Here is a 26235-nt window from a genome sequence, read left to right on the forward strand (position 1 = left end):
TGAAATTTTTAGAAATTGATTTAGCTTTTGGGACAGCTACTTTCAGAGTTGGATTAGTTTGTTTGATCAGATTAGTTTCGTGATGCAACAAAAAGCCTATAATAATTAAATTCATACATTATATATGCGGTATGCTTTAGTTCGCGCTCACCTACGTTATACAAGGACGTAATTTTCTGCTTCTAAATCTCGGTGGCTTGTCAGTCGGCTTTGTGATGCATCACACTAAAAGGAACTTACAAATTTCATTATCTCCAATCCAATTCAAACTGGCTTGATATATAAATTATTTAAAACATAATTATAAACTATTACGATGATTGCAAACGTATATAATTTTTATAGAACATAATATTATATAATATATATATATATATATATATATATATATATATATATATATATATATATATATTAATATTTCAATTTAGGAAGACAACAATCCCATAGTAATAAACAATAACACAAAATAGTATAACAATTTGGCTCGATATAGTACACTTATCGATACAAAGGTCATGGATTCTACTAGCGGGCTTATTTAAAACGAGACAATATTCATAGTGCTATGAGCAAGATAGCATATATCTTTTTTTACTGATTAATAGACGGCTGGAGTGATGGAAATTTTTGGCGAAATAGTAAAATTAACTTTACTCACGATAGTTTAAATTCTAACACATGCCGCTTGTTATTCTATTACAAATCTAAACGTAAAGCTACACCCTATTTAATTGGTGTTTACAATCGTTATTATTGAGGCTAGATTACTTGCTTTTTGCACTAATGAATATTGGCCGATTAACATAAAAAGTTTTAAGACAACACTGTACGAATGCTTATTTATTAGTAAAGCGTAGTCTGAATTGCGCCAACCCAACTGCAACCATAAATGGATGGAGATCAATTTTAGTGACGAAAATATATCTATAACCCACTCGAGAAGATAAAAACTGATGGAGAATCGATTGGAGAAGCTCAGACAAAGTTTATAATCTAAGTAGTTAATGTTTCAAAAATACATTGAGAATAGAAAATAATATGGAAATATGTTTACTCGAATATAAGATCAAGTTAACAAAACAATTTTATCGAAAAAAAAATTTCTTGGCCATCTGATATTATGTTAACCTATTTTATTTTTTATACAATCAATACATTAAACAAGTTTTCCTCTAGGAACAGAAAAACCAACCGCGACACAAATAATTAATTATTGTGATTAAAACATAAATAAATACTAGTTATTAATTATTGTGGTGGGTATTTTATAATCGGTATTTTTAAAGGAAAAACCGCAATTTACGTCAATAACTTTTTTTTAAATAAATAACCCCTTCTTATTTGGATAAGTTATGCCATGCCTCAAAAGCAAATAAGACAACATAATAAGGATGTCCTTATTGTGAACAAAACGAGGAATTCACAAACGACCTATTAAAAATTGTGTGTAATTAGGACCAACATTTGTATGTAAATAAGGGCTGCCTATTGCACCGTGTTTACCGGACAATTCCGCTTTAAAATAGGAAGCCTAAAATTTCCTATGATTCATAAATATATGAATAAAAAGATTTTCGAAATCTTTATTTTAATTCGGTCCAATCAGGAGCTATAATAAAGCAATTAATGAATAAATACATCAAAGCTATATCTTTGTACTAAATGTTGCCATGACTAAACCAATATAAAAAATAACAACCGATATTAAAAAGCTGTCATCCATTATATCTATTTCAGGAGTTGTATATGTAAATAGTTGTCTTAGTATATAACTTATGGATTTAATATGTTACAATGCTTACAAAAATAAAAGTAACATAACATAAGTTTCCTGCGATATACGTTCGACTCCCGAAACTCTTTAGTAGGCAACCCTATTTACATCTAATAAGCGTTTATGATTTCCTCGTAATACAGTGTTGTTAGTATACAGATTTAAAAGTGAATTTTAAATTATTCGCAATCTTATACTGGTCTGATATTCTCCATTTTTAACAAGTTGTTTTAAAATGTTCTACTTTTTGCTGCTTCAATCTTCTCCATCCACTACAGGTCTGATATTATCCATATTGGTGAATTGCATACAATTTTTGCATCTTTGGCAAGCAACTGGGTCGGGCGCAACTAATGTGTCGATTGGGTGTTTTGTATCACATTGCGATTTCAGTCCTTGTTGTTGGCTATGGTTTTTAAACCAATCAAAAAGCATTGAATTTTTTAACTTGCTTTTATCCTACGACAATGAACCCTCTGGTTTCTGAGAGAGTTTGTACTCCGAGTCCCTGCGTTGGATCCGGCATTTCCGCTTTATATATTTCCTAGTTGTATAGAAGTGTAGAGAGGGGTTACGTTACTCAGGCCACGTTGATGGGGTTGATGCTCTGTCTTATTTTCTCGTACAGGGTCTCTGTATCGCTGTCGCTGTCATACTGGAAATAAAGCAAATAAAATACATTACATAAACGATAGCAAATGATTATCTCATATTTTATGGATCTTCTCGCAGAGGAACTGAGATCGATTTCCGGCACCTAGCAACCTAACTTTTCGGAGCTACAACCGGTAAATTTTAAAATCGCGCTATGCTTTTTTCTGTAGTTTTGTTGTGATCCAGCCAGAAGGGCGCGGTTGTCGGTGTAATTACAGGCGCATGCGCTTCATATTGGTGGACACAAGGCGGCACTTTGCAGGACGTGTGCCTCGCATACGAGCATGTGAGCTTAGGTGGGCCGTCTGATCGGTCACAGATACCTCGTGTACCATGAGCTAAAGGAGTAAATTGTATGTCGGATACACACCTCATCGTCAGTGTCACTGTCGTCTGAGTCTTTGACGTCTGCGAAAAGTTGCGCGGCGCGTGTCGTGCGCGCGAGGCGGCGCGGCGTGCGGCCGGCAAAGTCCCGTGCGTCCCGCGCGACGCCGCTGCAACGCTCCAGCAAAAACTGGGCCACGCGAACGTCGCCGCGCCGCGCCGCCACGTGCAGGGCCGTCCAGCCCGCCAGGCCGTCCTGTCGGCGAACACAGATAGTTAGAAACCGACTTTTATGAAAATTAAGCTTAATCTGCTATAGACCGCGATAAGCAGGAGAATCTGTATGGTGTAATTTATAATTTCTTCAATCCTTATACTCCACACTAAACAGATCTTAATGTACCTTCTACGTACGTTTCGCTCCGAAACCAGAGTATCCTCGAGAAATGTTGACTTTACAATGATTAATTGTTAACAACCGACTAAAAAAATATATTATTTCATAATAATATAATTTTCTGGGACCTGGAGTGTCGACCAACGAGCAAAAAAAAATTCGAAAAGATCGCCTAGCAAAACCGAATAGCACTTCCGGGCGGTGCTATTCTCAGAAGTTATACGCGGTCGATAAGTCTTCATAGACCAACCTATAGGAAGCTCTAGAGATATTATAGCATTGACTGCTCGTAACGTTTTTTTCTCTCTCTGATCCATTCTTATATTATAAATATTAACATAGCCTAGCTACCTAAGTACTACTTAATGCCCAAAAAGTTTTTCTATAAAGGAACAACGCATAAAACCTGCATTTATCAACAGAAATTGGTATCTAGGATATCATATCATTCAAACGATTATACGTAACTGCTTTAAAAAAAACATAGTACATGTAGAGAACCGTGCTTTTCAGCTCGTAACCTAAACATGGTTATTGCATACCATTATGTTCTTGTTTGCGCTATCACTGTACTTGAGTCACGTCTGTCACATGAACGGCGGGAAACCCGTCTCGTATCAGCTGATAGCGGTGTGATAGCGATACCGCCGGGTATTTTTATTTACCTTGGCACATCCTCGCAACACTTGTTAAGCCGGCAAAGCCTGCCGGTATTACCCACGGGTTTAGAGGCCAGAATCAAAAAAACCCCTAGTTTTCCTTCTTGTTTATATTTTTTTACCTAAATGATATTGGTTGGAATTACAACAAACTGTACTTGTTTTTAAATTCTCTGTCAAGTGAGATCGCATCTCACCTGTTGAGGTGGCCAACAAGCTTTCAATATTATTTTAAATTAATCTTTATTATAGCAACATACTGTAACCATGACTCGTTCTTGTAATAATTAGTGGATAGGTATCTACCCTCGGTCGAAACCTATCAACACGCCAGATGTAATCTTATAAATCGATGATAAATTCTCAAATTGCCTCTGCCGGGAATCGAACCCGGGAAAACCAACTTAAAACAACAACGCTCACCGCTGCGCCAGAGAAGTCGTCGGATGTTTGGTGTAGGTGTTTTACTCAATACAAAGTGTCACCAACGGATCTATGGATTTGTTATACTCGTAGAAGCTGAATAAAATATAGTTTTAATATAAAATATAGGGAATGTATATATTCCAGGGTGTTCCAGCGTAGTCTGCATAATTACACCAGTGAGATTGCAAAGTTCAACTTCAAGCGGATCTTGCAAACAATAGAAAATATACCTACTTATGCGGAAAAGACGGTTGATAATTATTGTTAAGTAACGTACCTACATAGCATTGTGTAAACAAAAAAACCCGACTCCGACTATAATATATATTACACTCGTAAATACTAACTGCACCTAGAGTACATGTGACGTAATCATTGTAATTGCATTATTATCTGAACAACATGAAAAATTTGGTGGTAGCCGTAACTTGGGAATTGTCGAACTGATAACAAGTGATACAGACAACCTTTAATCACAGAAGAGATAAGAACTGTGGATGTCTGATGTAGGGACAAATAATCCGAAACCTAAACGGTTTTATTCTCAGCTATTCGATATAAACAGGTAATAAATACCGAAAAAATATGGGAAGTTTAGTTAAAATGTGTGATAATATTAGTCAGATAGTGAGTGCTACTTTATTTTGATTAAAGATGATATTGTCATATAGGAATAGGAAGCGGTGATAGCCCAGTGGACTTCGCCCTCATTTTCGGGGGGCCGAGTTCGAATCCCAACACGCACCTCTAACTTTTCTAAGTGATGTGCGTTTTATCAATTAAAATATCACTCGGCTTCAACGCTGAAGGAAAGTAAGAACTTTGGCCTTAAAGGCGAGTCCACCAATCCGCACTGGACCAGCGTGAAGGATAAGGCCTTAACCTCTTATTGTAGGGTAAACCCGGGCCCTGTAGTGGGCCGCTAATGGGTTGATATGATGATCGCCATATATGACATGACTTACCCGAGCATTAATATCAGCTCCGTAGAACACCAGCATCTGCAATAACTCAACTCTCCCTGCCGACGCTGCCAAATGAACACATGTTTGACCTGCAACAAAGAAACCATTGATTTAGATAAATGGCTTCAATTCGTAAACTATACTAGCATTATAAAAGCGACAGTGTTGTTTTGGTTTGTCCTTATTTTATGCTCCAACTAAGCAATCAATGTTGTTGATTTTTGGCATAGAGTTAGTTGAAAAACCGGAAAGTAACGCAGGCTAATTTTGGTCGTGGAAAAACAAATGAAAACCCCCCAGGGTTGACTACAGATATCTTTATATTGTTACACCAAATATCGTCCTTCCTTTACGTCCTAATAAGCTAGTTAACTAATACATTTGGAGACGTATATTCTGATATATATCTGTATATGTAATTACATCATCATATCTTCTGAGATATGATGATGTAATTACACTGAGATAAGTTACAATGAATGGTTCAAAATAAATTCCGTAATATCTTCGTTCTGAGTTCTTATATTCCTCCATTATTCATGGCTAAAAGTCATTTTAAGCATCTCAGTACACTTGACAATACGCTAATGTGACAAGAATAGTAATAAGTATTTAGAGTTTACAATTGAGGAAATTAAAACATCTTAACAGTATTGATACAGCGAAAGCTTAAATAAATGTTTGTCAACGTACAAAGAATTAACGGATTATCTTTAAATCGTATATTTTTTATTTAATAATAGTAAAAAGCTGCGTAACTGCTGCTCACGTAAAGGTAAGGGATTATTATTAATAAATGGCACAGTTTAAAAAAGAAACCATCAATGAGTGAATTATAAGGGTGCACAGGCTGGGTTACGAAGAATTAATCACAATTTTGCATCATATGGACCTAATAGATTTAATTTCTTAATCAATGCTTCTGTAGTCTGTCTGTAGTGCGTCTTATTTTTAAGTATTGTACGATCCAAACTATGCGAGAAGCTTCAGGAAACAAAGAGCAAAAGGTTAAATGTATGTGTGAATTTATTTGACATGAGAATACGTTTGGAACACGTCAAAGATATTTTTTCGGGTCAAATAAAGACTGATGGGCCCCAGTTGGGAGGTCCCATAAATGATTGCGTAAATCCGTGCGTGATAAATATTACGGAGGCCGCATGGCTTCGAAGTAAGGAAAATAACAAACTATTCATCAATGCTCTGCCCAACAAGACCACTGAACAAATCAGGTTTTCACGAGACATTAGCCAATAGAAACATTCTTTAAATACAAAGAGGCCAACATTTTTAGCGAACTTGAAAAAAAATCTTATAAATGTTTTGTATAAATACGAATGCTGGGTTTTTCTGTGTTTTTAAGGGGATCTTGTTATAAGAGTCTAAAATGTTGTTACAAGTTTCATTTACATAAAAAACAATAAAAATTTTAGAAATCCGACTCTATAATCTACACTTATAAGCCTTTGTGCCAATAACAGAAATGAACCCACGCTATGCGGAAATAAAGTAACGGTACACAATTTATACAAAAACATAACACGGAAGAGATGTATGATTAAGTGCTATCGACAAAAAACAAGATTTCGTATCGGCCAATAAAATAAATATCTTATCAGAAGACATCTAACGTTGAGCTAAAATCAATCAAACCTTAGCATTTATTTTGAAATTAATTTTATTCATATATACGTTGGCAAGAATTATATAAAAAAAGCACTGCAAATAGGGATTCGTAATTGTGTTGTGGAAAGGCGTTTATTTATAACTAATTAACGATTGAACGGTTGATTGAATTTTTAATTTTATTTATCAATCAATTAGTTAACTTCCGGGTTTCAAGGATAATATAAGAGCTCTTAGCTAATTATGGTGTTGTTTTTAAATTATTCCGTATGATGTCTGATTAAATGTCACTTAAAATGTCATCCCCAGTCTGCTGTGACTAGTTTTGAAGCAATAAGTTTATCTCCGAGCCCCAACTCTTCTACCGTTAAGGCTTTTGGCTATGGCACTCATTATGCTAATTAGAAAGGTCGATATCGTTATTGTCTGAACCACTGCTAGACATAGGTCCTAGGTAGGAACTTCTCTTTTCGCTGCTATTCGTTTGTCCACTTTTTCGGTACGCATACACACCATGGAACGTCCATCGCTCCAGCTCCTCGTTATCATTATTATAAAACCATTACCTGCCCACTACAAGGCATGGGTCTCCTCTCAGATTGAAAAGGGTTTAGGCCCTAGTCCACCACACAGGCGAAGTTCATGTTTGTAGACTTCACACGGCCTCGAGAACATTATGGAGAACTCTCAGCCGTGTAGGTTTCCCGCGTCATTTTCTTTCACCGTTAAAGCATTATAAGTTATAGGAGGTGCCGGGGATCTAACTCGGTCCCCCGAAAGGGAAGCCTTTGCTTACCACGATGCTATCACAGCAATACCAGTCTATTACTTAAGCTCGTGTATTTGAGTAAATAATAGCTGGATGATAGCAGATATTTTGGTCATTGCATGTTTCTATCTAATACCGATCGTAGTTGGATGGACTCCAACACTATTTTGAGCGCAGCTAAAATAAACAGTAAGAGCATTGTTTTTTCAAGTTTAGCAACTGGCGCACGCCGTTCAGACATTCTGGCCTATTTCAGATGGTTCGTAAATATTTATAGATGCGAAATTTAAATGCTGATGACTTGTTATTTCGTACCGGGATACAACTATACAATTTGTCGCATACATCCGAAGAAAACATTTGCGCTTGGGATATTCTAGGCTTATTGCATAACTAGCGGTATGCCCCTACCTACGACCGCGCAGGATTTTTTTTTTTTTGCCGTTTCTCGCGGTAAAAAACCACTTACAGCTAATTCCTCTAACTGTCTAAAAGTAGTATACTGTGTGTTTTCTGCATTATGTATCTTCGTATACTTTTAAACACTAAATGTAATAGCACAATACGTAACAAGTTTAGGCTAATATTCTATTAACTTGTGTCTAGTAATTCGATTGATTATATTCACTTATATCGTGGCGTCACCTAACTGATACAGAGTTTAGCGTCGTCATAACTGACACGTAACAGCTAGAATAACGTCACGGGTGAAACTATTCGCTATCACGCTATTATAATTATTAATTTCCTGATTATCATCAGTTACAGCAAGCTCGATCAACGAGTCCACGTGATAAGCAACGACTTGTTTATACTCCCCAAGTATTTGACTGATTAGAAAACATAAGATACATGAATCTATTTTATGCCATGTGGCAGTTCAGAATACACTTTACCACCTGCACACCTCTTCCCGCGGGTGTAGTACGAGGCGGCTAAGGGAAAAAGCGGGAAACGGCTAGCATCGGCTGGAGACAATTATATACCCGGGGAAAGGATAAAAAGTTATCTTCACCAACAGCTTTATCAAATCTCAGAGCATTGGCGCACATGTGGAAATAATATCCAAATAATACATGTGTAATAATATTAACGGGGGTATAATTCTCCTATTCCATATATAGTTATAGTCAGGGGATATAATTTTTGTTTTCTGCCTGTGCTACAGCGGACTGTTATATTGATAATATTATTTTGATTGATATAACAAAAAGATAAGTAAACATATTTTCATTGCAACAGCACATGCCAACTAAGATGTGGATTTCTGGTGTATGGAAAAGTAGTAAAATGCTTATAAATTTGCATAGGTAAGAATTTTACCAACTAAATGATGCCATGACGCCATGAACTAATTTTATTATATATTATATTTTATAACTTTTTTGGTGTTTTTTGCTCGATACAATGTCGATACTATGCAAGTTTTAGTGTTTTCATATTATGGCGCCTAGTTACGGTACCCTTCGTGTATGAGGCCAACTCTTTTATTTTATTTGACTAAAGTCAGCCCTTGACTGTACTCACCTGGTGGTAAGGAATGATGCGCGCTAAGTTGTCGGGGGTACGGCAGTGATTTATTAACCACACGCCTAATCGAATACTACTTATACCCGAACGCTAAGTTTCGGCACGTCTTTGTCTGTAAGGTCTAGATACTACATGGTGCCACCATAGAATATACGAGAAACTTCTTTCCAAACTGCTTTTACCGGAGGGTCGATCCCAGGACCAATGTTTCGTCGGTGTAAGTAGAATATGACCTTGTTAGATCAGAATATCATCATCGAAGCCTGCCTATAACAGTCCACTGCTGGACTAAAGGTCTCTCCCAGCGGGAGGGTTTATCATAATCACCACGCTGAGCAGGCGGATCGGCGATCGCAGTAGATGGACGTAGATGCACAGAGAACGGGTCAAAATACAGTTGTCACCAACCCTTCTTACTGTCGGTTGCCGTGCTTTTAACATCAAATGCGATCACCAACCCGTTTGTCCCGGCCTGGTGATTATGTGCAAATCCTCCCGTTGCGAGCGGCCTGTTATAGGATATTAATTGATGATGTTTCTATTCTCGTAGCAGTAACTTCTCGTGTATTCCATCATAACAGGACACGGTCCGTTATGGCGACTGCTAGCTGTACTCCGTGTCGAGATGGCTTGGATATTTTTCAGGTTTATACAATTAGTCATTGTAGGTAGTTAATACGTACTCGGTTCACACGCACTTGTGAAGTGATTGCCAAAGTTCAGTCACTTTAGACTTTTGACATAAGTACCGAGGACTTAGCATTGTACAGCGTGGGCAGCGTGCGTACAGCGTGTTAAAAAAAAAAAAACCGGCCGCAGCGTCATAATAAGATAACATTTCTATAAAAGTATATTGTGACAGATTAGACAGTACCTAATACTAATAAATGGAAAAGTCATATAGTAGATTGGACAAGTTGTTAAGAATATACACATATATCTACCAACCATGTACAAATCACGCATTAAAAGTGCCTAATGCAATGAAAATTTTTAACCTTCTTTGTTAAGGTGCGCGCTCAGTTGCTGCTGACCTAAAAATCCCTATAGAGTGAATAGTGGTGTTAAGCTAAATCACGCAGCTTTAAATACTCTACGGTGTACGCGCCGCGATGTGCGCGTGCGCAACGACGCGCGGGGCGAGGGACGCGCGGCGGCGCGGTAGGGTTTTCCCAACAATTTGCGACGACCGCTTCATCGCCGAGTCGCCCTCGCCATATATGGCCGAAAGATAATATTGGATATTTTTCGTTGCTTCCGTACAGTCAATGGATACCGCTTCCTAGAGGTGCGTGTAAAAAAACGTATTCATTTGACAGCTCATTGTATTTTTTGTCAAACAGATTTAATTATGATGATAAATGGAGAAAACCGTTTGGTTACTAAAGTTGCGTACACAGATCTTTTTCGTTATTCAATGTTTAAAATCTGAGGTCCCAAAATATATATTCTGTCTAGTAGACAACTTGCAACGTTATTTTTCTTTTATGTATCTAATATTTAAGTATTATAATGATCATAGTTATATGACAGCAGTTGCAATGCTTCTCTGAATAATTAAAAAAATCCAACAGGAAGACTATTTTTTGGGAAGCCAAAATTAGAGTCATGACCTGCTTTACCGCGATCCACTATTGTTGACCCCCATTTTTATTTTTAAAAGTTTCATTCTTCGTTTTAAATCATGTACGTAAATTGTAGTGCTGTACCTACTTAAAAACCAGGTCGTTGGGAAATCCCGAGTTCAGTAAAAGGTAATTGTTACTGATTATTCTTATCACTAACAACACAGGTACCTACTTAGTGTAAGGCTTGTATCCTTTGTAAATTGCCTTCAAAAATGATAGAAAGCAAATGCCACTAAGCCTTATTTACATTCAATTGAATCAGTAGAATAGTGTTTTCTTACGCTATGTATCTTGAACTATTATTGTGATTTAAAAAAAAGAAGAGTGATTTCATATATAGCTATTTGCTGTTATCCTTTTAGGTGATCCATCTCCAAAGATTTTTAGTAGATTCATATTTATTTTTATAATAAAATAGAACATTTAAATTTACTAAATTGTGTAAAGTTTGATCTGGTAGGTATTAGTCGGGTAGAACAAAAAACCGGATTCTCGTTGGATTTCCACAAATGGGCGTGAACATCGTAATAATATCAAAGTAGGAGTCTTTGACCACATCAATAACTACATGAAGACCGAATAATAAATGATAATCAAGGTCAATTGACGGTTAAGGTGAAACTAATCCGAACTACAAACATTATGCCAAACTTTGAATTTAATTTTGAATTTGAATTTTGCTTAGCAGAATAAATAACGATATATACCCTCGAATATAGCTTTCGAGGGTATATAATATTTATTTTGCACCAGCTTGAAGCTATGTTCTAATATATTCTCATGCCTCGATAAAGCTCATTTGGCACTGACAATGTTTAATAATTTTGAGCTTGAAAACATTTTATTGTTTTACATTATTGCCTATTTTAATAAAGGTATTTCGATATCTGATTTCATGGCGTTAATCACTCAAAATCTGGTTCGTTTTCCTTTAGGTATAAATAAATGAAACCATATTGTGGAAAGTTTGAATCAACACCATTGACAATTCCCCTTCTAACAGTGAATGTTTGGAATTTCCGTGAACATAAGCGTTCACGGAAATTCAAGGTGCACTTTCACGCGGGGTTAACCCAAAGATTCATTGCAGCTGCCATTGTCCTAACGCTTTTCAGAATTGCCCGCGCCGCTTCGCCGACTTCTGCGGTTTTCCTTTCGTCGGTTGAGGAATGCCTTCATGGTTTCCCATGACGGTTGCGCGTATTGATACAACTTTTTTTTTGTTTTTAAATCTGATTTCATAACTGGACTTCCCTAAACTAAATAGGTACTGACAGAATACCAGCGTTGTGGGTACATTAGTATCCGGAACATTAAGCTGAGTCAGATCCTTTTTATTGGCACGACACATCATAGACTTAAGCTATTAATAATTAAGTACAAAATTTTTAAGTTACTCCGTATGTAAAGTCTGTTTGTGTTGTTCTGGTAAATAAACAAATTCTATTCTATTATTCTATTCTAATATTAAATCTATTTCAATTCTTGCCCTGCATTTTAATTTACTTTTGGTTTGGTTTTCAATTTTATTGGTACACAGTACTTAACACAGGAAAGTTGTTGGATATTTGAAGTATACCATTCTCCACTACAATTATTAGTATAAATTACCACCTAATATGTGTAACCATATTCGAGCAAATTAAAAATATATTATATTTAATTTTATATCCTGTTGTAGTGGAGAACTATTGCTGGGTTGTAATTGCATTTATAAAACTACCATCTCGCGTTAAGAGTTCGTTTGATCAAAAACATATACTCAAGGTTTATAATCGTTAATTTATAGTATTTGTAGTGTTTCTTGAAATAAACATGACGCTAACTATCATGTAGTTATTATGAACTCTAAGGTCGTTTTACTATTTTTTTGTTTAGTTTTGCTCCTAAGCGTACCTCCTCATTATTTTTACTGTTTTAAGTATTATATACCAAGGATTCGTCTTTTTATAGCTTACAGCAATGGTCAGTGATTGATTACCTGTCGTGCGTTAAAAAATTGATGTTCATACAAAACTTTTTGTTAGGTGAACCGACACGATGGTTATTTATTTATCCACAACCGAAACTAATAATAAATCGAATTCAAAATCTTCAGATCTCATTGAATTAGAAGTGCTATACTGATCTACAGGGAATAGAAGAACTGAATTCAATATGCCATTTGAAGATTTCGATTGATTTTTAATTTCAGGCTCTGATAGGTTATGAGAAATTTTATTATGTAGTACATATTCTGTCAGAAAAATTATTTACTGGAGAATAAGTTTCAATCAATGTAGTTGCATAAAGTCACGTTTCATCGTACGTTCATTACGTGTTCGGAGATCCGTTGGCATTCAAACATTCACGTAACAACCTTTCAATTCGCGCTCTCTCAGCGGCCGGGGTAACCCAGCGAATAGGCACAGTGCTTTCACTGCCAGCCGGTTGGCATCGTTACGTGAGCCGTGGCGGGCTGACTTTGGGAATACCCATCGGGTCGTCGTGACCGCGGGCCAACCTACCGCAATTATACTGTTCGGCATCTGCATTTGGATGGGTAATTCCAAATTTTAGCTTCGCGTATCTTTCTGATCATTTTGGAGTCGAAACTCCATGTATTTTGTGAGGGGATATTGAATAATTAAACATCCTAGCGTTAAACTTGTGATTGTTAGGTGCATTGTGATTGCAATAATTTATTGTTACAAGCTGGGATTAATGGGTATCCGAGCGAAGTCATTGTATTGGGAAGGAATTGTAACTATAAATAGGAAGGTGCTAGAGCTGTCCATTAAAACCTTTTAATTAAACTTAAAATAGACCAACTTCAATGTACAATGTTTTCTCAAACAATGCGTGAACAAGACAAACGCTCATTTTTTGAGTAGATTTTTCACGCTTTAGTAATGGTTAATATTTTAGAATTTTTTCAACTATTTTTTCTACAATTACGCGTGCAAATATTTTAATTTTCAATTTTTACTATAAAATATCATTATTTAGATTATAATTTCTTCATAAGCATATTTTAATTGCAGTTATACATAGGTACTATGTATTAGTTACAGTTTGCTATGTTTCCAATTTGAATATACAAATACTTTAAATAATAAAAATATTCACTTCACTTGTAGAAGACCCCTTGTCTTAATACATTAAACAGTATAGGACTTTCTTGTGTAAGCAAAACTTGATACTAGAATAGATAAATCTACATATTTTATGGTAATAATGTTTGTACCACAGACAAGGCCATGATGGGTAAATCCAAATGCAAACAAGTAATATATTAAAGAATGAATACGCAGCTGAAAGTGTCGGCGCGAGTATACAACATTGTATGGATGCCGGGAAAACCAGACGCGCGAGTTTATTGCTTTGACCGACACATAATGTGAATTTAATGAAATTTTCACATTTAGGAAATCCCGAATTTGCTCTTTTATAAATATTTATTTGGTTTATATTTGGAGGTTTTACATTATGCATCGCAAACATCTTGGTCGTTTATTAAGTATAATCATATAAGAGGATTGTCCATTTAGACGACAAGTTGTTGAGTTTTTTTATCAAAAACATGTTTATATTTCCTGCGTTCTGGTCCAAAAAGTGAAAGTCGAAAGTAATTAAGGCAGGATTTCTTTGCACTGTGGAAATTAAGGCTTTAGAGTTCCTCCAATGCTCCTCAAAATACTTTTAGATATCAGTTAGTTTTGGCGTAATATTTTGTATTCATTTTTCTTTTTTATATTAATGGAAATTTACAAAATAGGGAACGGTAACGTAGTAAAATTGTGAACAGCTATCTTATCTATTTCTTTCCATATCCTCATTTATTTTTGAGTTAGGTCAAGAAATCTTTCGCTTTTGTGTTGCCCATTTATAACTAATTTCCCAAAAAATATAAATATCAATGCTTCAGTGTATATTAGAGGTGTGATTCAGTTACTATCAACTAAACTTCTAAGTATTGTATTACAAACGAGTGTCATTTTCGCATTCATGCTTTTGATTGATAATTTTCCTGATGGTGTGGGAATTTGATGACACAGACCGACACTAAAGACCTTGAGGTGCTCAGCCGACGGCTAACACGTAAATGTCTGCGTTAGAAAACTTGTTTTTACCACCATTTTAAGATCCTAGTAAAACTGATTTTTTTTCTGAATCGGATGACGTACGCTAGCGTGCATGTCCTGATGTTTAGTTTTGAAGCGGACAATGGCATCCGGTGAAGGTAAACGGCATTTATATCCGCAAACAAGTTTTATGTCAGTTATTTCAATTTTCAATTGTGAAAAAAATATTTTCCCATGATGATACGGATGTTTACTTCATGAACAAGGATCGATCAATTTATCTATGCTGTTCTTAATATGTTTGAGTTATGGTTCCGTTTTCTAGCTGACGTAGGAAGTTTTGACTAATAAACAAAATAACTTATCATAAACGGGCTGCAAAAACTGATAGAAGTGAATGTAAGTAATCAAATTTAACCAAATAAAAATAACAAGATCATAGTGTGCACTAAAAAACCAAAAAGTTTTGCGATCGTACATACCGTCGCTGTTTATGCCAGCCTGAATTCAATATATGCAAAATGTGCACAATATTCATTTTTTCTATCCTAAGTCACCAACGATTCTCTTTTGTAGAAAATATTAGGGCCTATTTTCTTTATGTATCTTATATTATAATAAATGCGCCTGGAAATGGTTAGTCTAATGATGTAATGATAATGATTGGAGCCCTTGTTGCGGTACTTGGCATTATCGGCTTAACCTTAATATGACTGACAACTTAAATATCATAAAAGTGAAAAAATCTAAATATGTATTTAATTTGATGCAATGTACCCGACATTAACCGTTCTTTAATATGATACACACTCATAACTTCCATCACTATAATATTACTGACTAATAATTGGAATTAACCCAACGACAAATTGAACTGACTGAATCAGTTTGATAGTTGGATGTACATACAGATTATAAATATACATACAAATTATAATTAGCTGATTTCGATATGGAATATCATTTGAACAACCTATAACTAAACACACTATTTATTACTCATGACAGTAAGTAGGTACTAGAGCTCAAGAGGTGACGGTCAAATACGAGAAGTCATGTAGCCCTAAGATGGGTTTAAAAATAATAAATTACACAGGTAACATCTTAAAGCAGCGAGAAAAAAGTATCAGTATCAATAAGTAAGAAAATGCGGAGTTTTGCTGGCGAAACGAAATATCAAACAAAAATATCTAATATTTTTGTTTGGTCTAATTATGAATGAAATATATGAATATAATGAATATGAGCACGAAATCAAAGTGGCGCCTTCTTAAAATAACTGCCCAGGCTGGAGTGTTTATCAGAGTTATTGACGTATGAAGTCTGAGGTCAATAAGATATAAATAATTAAATTTGATAAAAGAAATAGGTTTTTGTGAGATAACTGGCAGGTATGAACACGCCAGTTATCTCACAAATACTTAAATTACGCCTATCTTTACTGATGCAGTAGGTAGTGTCTCAAAATATTATGTAACGCAATATTAAGAAAAACTTAATCTGGTAGTATTAAAAATGTTTTCTCCAATCTCATACAACACGATGGAAAATCCAACAATTGGGTATTTTACTTGTGAATCAGAACTTAGAAGTAACTAGCAAGTGCATTATGGTGCTTATAGAACAATTAAGGACATCGGAATGGTTCTGGGATTTCCGGATTTGTAGACGAACCTTGAATAGTAGTTTTAACGCAAAAACACACGTGTAAGTGCAACGAGAGGTAAACAACACATTACGTAAGCGGCGAGGACAACCCTGAGTTTAATTATTCTACGGTGTAGTAAAAGCTTATCAACACCATGACGCTAATCTATGCATTATTGTAAAACCACAAGGCGAAATATTTAGATATAAAATCTTAAAGGTCCTGGAGAATTCCTTTTTGAATTTGAATCTTCACACGTGACTTTTTATTCTGCAGTTGAAGCATATGTGTTAATTGTTTTGAAATGACCAACATCAGATTTATATTTCCAAAGTGAAAATTTACGCAAATTTCAAAATAGAATCTTCTTTATCGACGAATGAAAACGAACAACAAATGAGTCACATAACTATTTATAAAGAGGCATCTGTCGCTATCTATCTATTTTTATAAATAGTTTAAGACTAAAGTATATAGAGAGAAAAACTTACCCTTATAATTCTTCTGGTTTATTATCGTCGACAACTTTCTCGTGGGTCGATCAGTCACTGGCGTTAGCAGGCCTCGTAAGCACTCTGGGTAGTTGCCAGAGACTGCTTTGTGCAGTGGCGTGTCCCCTGTGAGATCTCTGGTAGCTATCGACGCTCCCGCGATGACCAGCATTCTTGTGACCGTCGCCTGGCCACTCATTGCAGCCAAGTGTAAGGGTGTGTGGCCATAGTCATTGGGCACGTCTAGCCACGCTTTGTCAGGACACACGTTTATTAGTGTACCGACTGATTTCTCGCATCCATGAACTGCCGCGATGTGTAGTTGTCTGTAATACAAAACATTAATGGTTATAGTTCTGATCATAATGATTGTTGTTCAGAATTTGATGACCTCAATGCGCCACGATCATTTGTTTGGCTCAATTTGTAAAAAAAAACGTTTTTTAACCGAAATTGATAATCAATTATAATTGGTCTAGTCACAAACCTTACTTTAAAACCTCACAGTTTAAGTTCCATCAATCGGCAGTGGCGTGCATAGAGGGTTTGCAGATTATATAAAATGAAGAAAATCCCATCAGTAAGAGTTATAAAAAACTTAAGGATAGGCATCGTAAGAGTTATAAAAAGCCTTCCCTTAAGTATTTATAGCTCGTACTGGATATATTGTTCATTTTATATCATCTGCATACCCTGTGCATACCCTCTATGCACGCCACTGTCAATCGGATAGTTAAAAGATGTTTTTTATGAATACGGGTGTAAGAATTATGCCATGGCATTTTAAAGCTGTACTGATTAACTGCAAACTAGTTAAAAAGCCATCATATAATATTTTCCGTTTAACATGAATTAGGTAAGTATTTAATTTATTGCATTGTATGTTACAATGCCTCGGCGTTGACCATTCAATATAATACGAACGTAGTACAGAATTATGGAAAAATTAAAGCGGATTATTACAGTTTATAAACGCATTTTTATTTTATAATTATTACGATAACTGTTATCTTTATCAAAACTTAACTTGCAACTACCGTAAGAGTGTCTGAAGCAGTAGCTAAATAGGGGGTGTTGAACTTTATCTTTAAATGTGTCAGAATCAGAGGATGTATATGTATTTCCTTTTACGCACTACAATAAATACATTTCTGATCATGTCTGTTTTAGAGTTATCCGATATAATATTACTCAAGTAAATGTTAGATTTTAATAGGTGCATTTAGCTCAATCTAGAAAACGTCGAGACAGATTAGTTGACTCCATAACTGTATATAAAATGCTGTGATACACAATCACTTAGGTAGATACATCACTTTATGTGAAAACTATAATCCTGTTAATCGTTTATAATGCATATGGATGTTGATGGAAGGCATGATGTAAGATATCTATTTATTCTAATAGCAATTTTGCTGGGTGAAGTCAAGAAGTCAGTGAAGAAGCATTGAACGGAAGTCGGTCGATGTTGAAAGTTGATCTCAATTATCATAGTTTTTGTCGTTATGTTGGTTGGTCTTAATTAGCAGCAGCCAAGGAACAAAATAATTTTTTGAATAGTTAAAAAGTCTGAGATGAAAATAAGCTAGGTATACTACAGTTGATAAGATTAACTTATTCTCATGAACGCAAATCCACACGCAGAACGTACTAAATAGGTCTAGCTATATGTCTGTTACCTACTTTATGAGTAGACACTACAAAACTCGTGTATACACGCACACATACACAGTAGGTAGATACATACGATAAGAGTAACATAATGGCGCCAATCGGATCGGGATCGCTAAGCCAGGTTTTCCCAGCCTCGGCTGTTGACCTTTTAAGGGAGAGAACGAATTGTGGCATCTTATAGTATCATCATATTTCAATATTGTATCTGAAGTGGGTCTGAGTGGCATCTTAAAGAGCTCTAGTATGCAGTTTATTGATGATTATGATTAATAGTTTGGCAATAGGATAGGATTTAGACTATTTTTAAGGGTTTTTTAGTGTTTGACGCTCGATACCTTTAGCTCGAGCTTGTATTAATTTTTCCTGATACTGTTGACTTTACCCCTTCTCTCTCTAATTTTTCTAAGAGCAAAGGCCATCGCGGTATATTAAATAGTGACAGCAGCGCCATACGTGAGCTATTTACCCAAAATTTCAATATAGTAGTATGCTTAGTAAATAAAACGAACCAGCGGGCAACACGGCTGCGAGCAAATTGAAACTTATTGCCGCACTATTAGAATATCAATATCATTAACAGCATCACAGAAACTTCTTTATGGTATAGAAGATGCATAGTCGACAATATTATCAGTACTATGGTTCTGAAAGGTATTCAGCTAACCTGTAACAGCTTATGTACCAGCTTTTGAGTGAGAATGTTCTGTCTGCAGTGGCTTGCATAGTGGGTATGCACAGGGTATGTAGATGATAAAAAATGAAGAAAATCTCCAGTACGAGTTAGAAATACTTATGGGTAGGCTTTGTAAAACTCTTACAATACCTATCCTTAGGTATTTTATAACTGGAACTGGAGATTTCCTTCATTTTATATCATTTGCACACCCTGTGCAACCCTCTATGCACGCCACTGTCTGACTGTGATGGCTGGCAATGTATTTGTATTGTATTAATGCACTCAACATGTGATAACAACTTATATTAAACATAATTTATAAGATAGCGGTTGCTGGCCACCAGCAACTGAATAATCACTAAGTCTCTTACTTATGTTACAGTAATTTTATAAAGTGGGTAAATAAACTAACTATAAATTCATATTTTCCAGATATTTTATTAAATTGATCAGGATTTTACATACCCTAATAATTATTTAGTTAATTGTTCATGACATTGGGTTGGTAGGTATTTTGATATAAATCTAACAATGCAAAGGTACCTCCTGGTGTTGCAGGTACATTTATTTATCACTTATTATTTAGTAATTATGGAATGATTTTAGCAGTTTTTCTGTTTGTCTATCTTTGTTAGGTGTCTATTAAATAAGTACAGTACTGGAGAGGAATGTGCTATTTGTATCATTTGCCTATTTTGTCCCTACCTACCCCAGTTTTAAGGACTGTACAGCCTACTAGCTAACATAAAAAGGTAAGAACATGATCTCAAGTGGCTTTCTTTTTCTCATCTTGACTGTACTTGAGATCGTATTCTTAGTTAGTTATTGGTTTATTAATATGGATACCATCATATAAAGAAATATCATAATTTACTAGGCTACAAGTACTGAAGTTTATTGAATCTACATTGGTTGCAGAACCATAATGGAATACTAGGCAGTAAGAATATCTTTCACTGGTAGGATAGGTTGATTATTAGTTCAGCTCAGCTTGATAGGGTATGACTAAATAAAATTGAGTAATATAAGATTATGAGGTTAAGGGCTATGATAACATATCAACATTGGTATAGTTTGGTATTTTTCTTATTTTAATTCTGTTTTACTGCTGGCAAACTTGAGATAATAATTTATGACTTAATGAATGGTTTGTGCAAATCATCATCAAGCTTATTTCTCACAGTTGGGGTCAGGCATAAGACCTGGGACACTGGACACGAGTATGATTATAGGAATATTATTAGTTAAAAACTGACCTAACCACCATGCCTATTATGACCAATTCATAAGTATTTTGTTTATGATACAGAATATGGCTGAAATTATACAGTTTTCCTTTAACCTTATTTATTTTTAGTAGTATAATAATTTAGTACATACTTTTTTTAAGTCAAAATATGCTACTGATTTATAAAAAGCAAACAATTCCAGCTAAGTTAATAAATTTTAATGAAGAGTAACACTTATAATTTGGAATATTATAATAACATAGTAGTTAGCAGGGTGAGATATAATCCTACATTCAAAATAAACTTCCAAGGGCAGTGTTGTTGTGCTGATGTGCAGATCTGAAGGTCAGTTGCAGAGTTATACGTTTGTTTAATTATTCAGAATGAGAAAATTATAAATGATTGATTTTGTATTGTAAAGTCCAAATAATAGTTTTAAAAGTTTTGAACATTTAGCATAATATTGTTTTTACTACAATGTTTGATACAATAAATCTATGCTCTAAGGCAACGTGGAGGGTCTGAGCTGTAGCCTTTAAGCTAGCAAAGGCTGAGGATTATGATTAAACTCAGGATCATACATAAATATTTTATTGCAATATACAATTACAAAATTTTTTCGGCAAATTTTTGAATAATAAAAGTGATACAAGCAGTGAATGTTTTACTAAAATCACAATCGTTTTAGGATTAGAGCTACAGAGTTAAATGTTGTGGGCTGAATTTACTTGTAACAAAGTAATTATTGTTACAACCGGTTCTGTTATACACGGCTAATACACCTCTGACCTAGGACACTTACGTATCGCCATCGTCGTCTTGCTGGAACAATATCGAGAGAGGTAGAACATCCCGACTCTCTGCAGCCTCCAATTGTATGAGGGGCACCGTTGTTTGCGGAGGATCATTTAGGGACACATTTACTAGACACTCGGACAAACACAAGTCGAGACCACTATCGAATTGAGTACTTTCACTTATCACTTTATTGTCACTGTCAGGGGATATGGGCGATGTTGGGGCATCTGCTTCTGCACTCAAGTCTTCCGAATACAGCTGTTCACTCAACGGCCCAGACAGAACACCAGAATCTGTATTCTCGTCCTCGAACATCAAAGTGTTTGTTTCGTTAACCTTTTTGGCACTCATTTTTATTTATTTTATTATCACACTTCTAATTATTTATAACAGTAAAAAGTAAATTACGATAAAATATTGAGTTTAAACTTTGGAATGGCACAAAAACATGTTTTAAAATGTTTATTTACGATTTTATTGAAGCAACCGTATCGCTGCAGGTACGCGTGCGCAATAAGCAGAAAATCTACAAGTCAAATGGAAATTGGAATGGAATGGGAATGAATGAGAGAAATTGCGTCATAGCAACTTTGAACTCTATTTGCATTCAATAGCGTATTATTTTTAACTGCGCAGATTGAAGAAGGGATTTTCCATCGTTCATAGAGTATATAGACCGTCAATGAAATAAAACGTTGCAACATCGTTCGAATACTCTTACTATGAATTGTATTACTACGAGTGTATATTTTGCTTCTCTATTGAGATTCACTATACAATTATTCCTTTTTGAATCTTGAAAGTAAAAACATGAAATAAATAGTTAAAACTCGTGTCTTTAGAACTTTCGAATATTTAATACTGTTATAGTATTCGGTGTATCATAGAGTTTATGTTGCAACACAAATGTCATATGTCGCCTGAGTTCTGTCAAATTTAGTTGTCATAACAAAATTTATTACAAATTACATGATTTTGGAGGCAAAACAAAAAGTAAAAGCCAAGAATAGTAATGAATAGTATAATTAAGACCTAAAAGAAGCAGTTTAAGGTTCAAGTCATTAAAACAATTTTTATTGTTAAAAGATTTGCTGGTTAATAGTTATTATGTTTGGAGAAAAAGTTATAGAATTGCTAAAAGAGGCTGATCGAAATCGTGAAACTATCGACCAGTTTAATGTAATTATTTTTGATTATAAACTTTATCAATTGTTTTTTATTTGTTCTATAGTTGCATTATATCTATAATATATTTACAGGATGAAAAGATACGGCAAATTATAGAAGAAATGCACGTTTTATTTAAGATGAATATGGATGATGCGTAAGTGTATACAGAGTCTACTTTTTATAAACTGAGTTCGTACCCCGGCACGCACATCTAACTTTTCTAAGTTATTTGCGTTATAAGCAATTAAATATCACATGCTTTAATGAAGGGCAACATCGTGAGGAAATGTGCATGCTTGAGTGTTCTCCATAATGTTCTCGAAGGCGTACGAAGTCCACCATCCCCACTTGGTAGACTACAGCCAAACCCTTCTCATTGTGAGACCCTTGCTGTAAGGAAAGAAAAGCAGAAGCCTGACCCACTAAGCTTTCACCGCTTAGTTATTCATTTTTAATTTCAAATTTATTTTCAGAAATGCAACAACAGAAAATAGGTCACTATGGACAACAGTTCAAGTGAGACATTCTGCTTTGGAGAGAAATAAACGCTGTCTTCTTGCCTACCTTTACAACAGAATGGACAAAATCAAAACCCTAAGATGGGAATTTGGCTCTGTCTTACCACCAGATGTAAGGGAGTTACTTGCAGATAGTGAATATGAGTGGTTCTCCAAGTACTCTACTAACTTAGCTAAGTACATGAGGTCTTTAGGTGAAGACATAGGCTACAGTGGTATAGATTTAACTGAAAACTTAAGGCCTCCAAAATCATTGTATATAGAAGTGCTCTGTGTTACAGATTATGGTAAATTGGAGTTAGAAGACGGAGATGTTGTGATGCTAAAGAAAAATAGTAGACATTTTTTGCCAACTTCGGAGTGTCAAACTTTAATACGACAAGGTATTTTGAAACAAATTGTATAGTTTCAATACAAATTATTACATGTATAGAATTTCTTAAACTAATTACTTTATGTATGTACATAAAGTAATTAGTTTAAGAAATTGTGTGCTGCCTTGTTTTTGTTAAATAAATATTAATATTTTTATTATTAAATAATCTATCTATTAAAAAAAGTAGTACAATTTCTGGAGCAGTGGCGTGTTATATAGTCTGGCTAGTCTAGTGCCAAGCTTTGGCTTGGCTGGTTTCTTCCTTACTGGCATAGAAACCTTTTAGTACAGTACAGTAACAGTCAAACTTAAATATCTTTAAAAAATCACATTAATATCTATATATATGTTTGGTTATTTATTTCTTAACAAGGTTCTGCACTACTATTACTGCACCAACCTTAATAATTTGGCACATATAGAGCTGGAGATGGACATGGGATACTTTCATCTTTAAAAAACTTCCCCCTGGATTTCTGATTTTTTTTTGTTGAAAAGCTTTATGGCTACCTTTGTACTTTTGTGCAGGACAGAGGTTACGTGTGCCACTTTTAACCAACTTAAAACCACCACTGCACGTCCCTCCCATTGGCTTTAGTAGACATCCAGGGAAGCCATAGTATACTTCCCAGACGTTTACCAACCGCCCCAATCTAGTGCTGGCACTAGATTGGGGCGGTTGGTAAACGTCCAACCAGCCCTGGGGCTACCACGCTAAGGAGGAGGGGATCAGGACAGCTTGTCTACTGTCTGCACGGCCCCTCCCTCCCGAGACTCATATAGTGACGGGTAGCTAGCCCAATAACTACCCGTCGCATCCCAGGGCAAGCTGAAGTGCGGCATATACCCGCCGTCTCCTTCCCACCCTGTCTACGCCGGATAGGATGTGCGTCTAGAGCTTCACGCATCCGCTCCGTGGCTTGACAAATTAATTGCCGGCCAATCAACGCTGGTCCCGTGCTGCATGAGATACAGTAGAAACAATCATGTATTTTACCATAGATTTAATATGTTATTATTTATTTTGCGATTCAATTCACGGTGCATGCCCATGGTGCCATTTCGAGTGACAATTTGTTAGAAAGGGCGACTTCTATGTTTTTTCGTTCGCTAGGCATCTAATTGAGACTTATTGAGTGTAAGACTTTAGTCGAATGCTAACTTGCCATTGTGTTAAATAAAAAAAATTATCATGAGCGACATTTACAGCTAAATGCAATTTCCATACCCCGTTTATGAGCCACTTTAAAGTGAATTTCAGCTCGGAGTGGCCCGGCCCGCTAGGTGAGCGATAATTTAGTTTAATGTGACGCTAACGTGCTTCGCTGATACGAGAGGTGCTATGTGAGCCACTAACGTCTTATGTTTTAGTGACACATATGGATAATATTTATTTATTTATTCATAAGACACACCAGCAATTATTCGTAACAATATTCATAAAAAAAAATATGTTATTACAAATTCTGTCTAGTGCCATTACAGTAAGCAATTATAGGTATGTGCAGCATTATCATTATTATCTCTGGCCAAAAAATAAAAAATAAAATAAGTAGGTACTATCTAAAAATTATTAAAAATGATAATGTTAATACTATAATATAGTAAAATGTAAATTGTTGATGTTGGAAAAGAGCAACTGCTGAGTTGAACCGGCGCGGTGGTAGATTCACTGCAAACAGGCAGACTTAACGTTTTAAAAGTGCATATATTAGGCCTACTTGAAATAAATGAATTTTGAATTTTCCTAAATTTGATTTAAAAACGGCATTAATCGCATATTACGCCTACGGATACGCGTGGTTAAGATATGGCTTTATTTTGTAGGTAAATAGCACAAATGTACCTATTATATTATCAAAAAAATGCATACGAATAATAGTTAATACAAATAAGACTCATGACCGACCCTTATTTCAAAAAATTAAACATCCTAACTGTTCCCTCCATATCTATGAAATCTTATGAAAATTTTATGCAGAAAAATAAACCACATAGAGGAATGATTTTATTCTGTAAATGTTTTTTTAATTATGAACTTCCCCAATAAAATCGGTTTCCCTACTATACGATGTCTTACTTATGTTTTTAAAATACATAAATTTAAAAAAAATTAGTTAAAAACATGGCTGCGCCCTACTGGCTAAATGGCTGTACACCTAGTACATACGTTATATTAATAATTAGATTTATTTTAGATATTGTATTATAACTATAACATTATGTGCTGGATAAATTGAAATTTAAATAGAAATATTATAATGTCGTTAGGGTCTTTATAGTCAAATTGCACTTGAGTACGCTTGCACCAAACAATAAAAGCGCAGGCGGCGCAAGCTCGTAGATATATTTTGAGCAGTTTAACGCACACCTGCGCTCCGGATATTGCCTTGTACCTGTCGCCCGTTCACATATTATCAGTTAGTGTGGATATTGGATCGCAGCAGTCCGATATTACGTACTTAACTCGGCTCCGGGCACCATCTGTACATTATCAGCTGTTGATACAGACGCTGTCTAATTAAAGTGTATTAAATTGCTGCTCGGGGACTTCATAGTGCTTCTATGACCAAGTTAAGCCCTCGGCTGGATGGCTATTACAATATAATTATAGTTCATCACGTCAACCAATGGACGTCAAAGGCATAGGTCGTTGTAGGGAGAGGAACTCCGGGCGATGGATGCGGGGAATGCGTCACCCTTTGGAGATAAGTCCTCGGGTTGAAAGGCGCACCAGGTGTTGCCTTCGGCGATTGTAGGGGGATAATTGTGAAAGTGTATCCGTGGCCCAGGACTTGTTAGAACTGATAGAATAGAGGGTTTTAGTCGGTATGAG

The 26235-nt window shown here is 35.5% G+C and overlaps 2 protein-coding genes across 2 annotated transcripts; one reads left to right on the forward strand and one right to left on the reverse strand.

Annotated features, from left to right (window-relative positions):
• Positions 1-396: 396 nt before the first annotated feature.
• On the reverse strand, positions 397-21867 carry LOC120627349 (NF-kappa-B inhibitor cactus-like). The gene is made up of 5 exons (XM_039895335.1): positions 21340-21867; positions 16959-17284; positions 5203-5291; positions 2802-3011; positions 397-2432 (listed from the first exon to the last, which is right to left on the reverse strand). The coding sequence occupies exons 1-5, from the start codon at positions 21684-21686 to the stop codon at positions 2358-2360; spliced, it is 1047 nt and encodes a 348-aa protein (XP_039751269.1). The 5' UTR covers positions 21687-21867; the 3' UTR covers positions 397-2357.
• Positions 21868-22279: 412 nt separating this feature from the next.
• On the forward strand, positions 22280-23435 carry LOC120627482 (DNA replication complex GINS protein PSF1-like). Its single transcript, XM_039895486.1, has 3 exons — positions 22280-22514; positions 22595-22659; positions 22979-23435. The coding sequence occupies exons 1-3, from the start codon at positions 22443-22445 to the stop codon at positions 23427-23429; spliced, it is 588 nt and encodes a 195-aa protein (XP_039751420.1). The 5' UTR covers positions 22280-22442; the 3' UTR covers positions 23430-23435.
• Positions 23436-26235: the final 2800 nt, after the last annotated feature.

Source organism: Pararge aegeria, chromosome 11, assembly GCF_905163445.1.
Source record: "Pararge aegeria chromosome 11, ilParAegt1.1, whole genome shotgun sequence".
NCBI lineage: Eukaryota > Metazoa > Arthropoda > Insecta > Lepidoptera > Nymphalidae > Pararge > Pararge aegeria.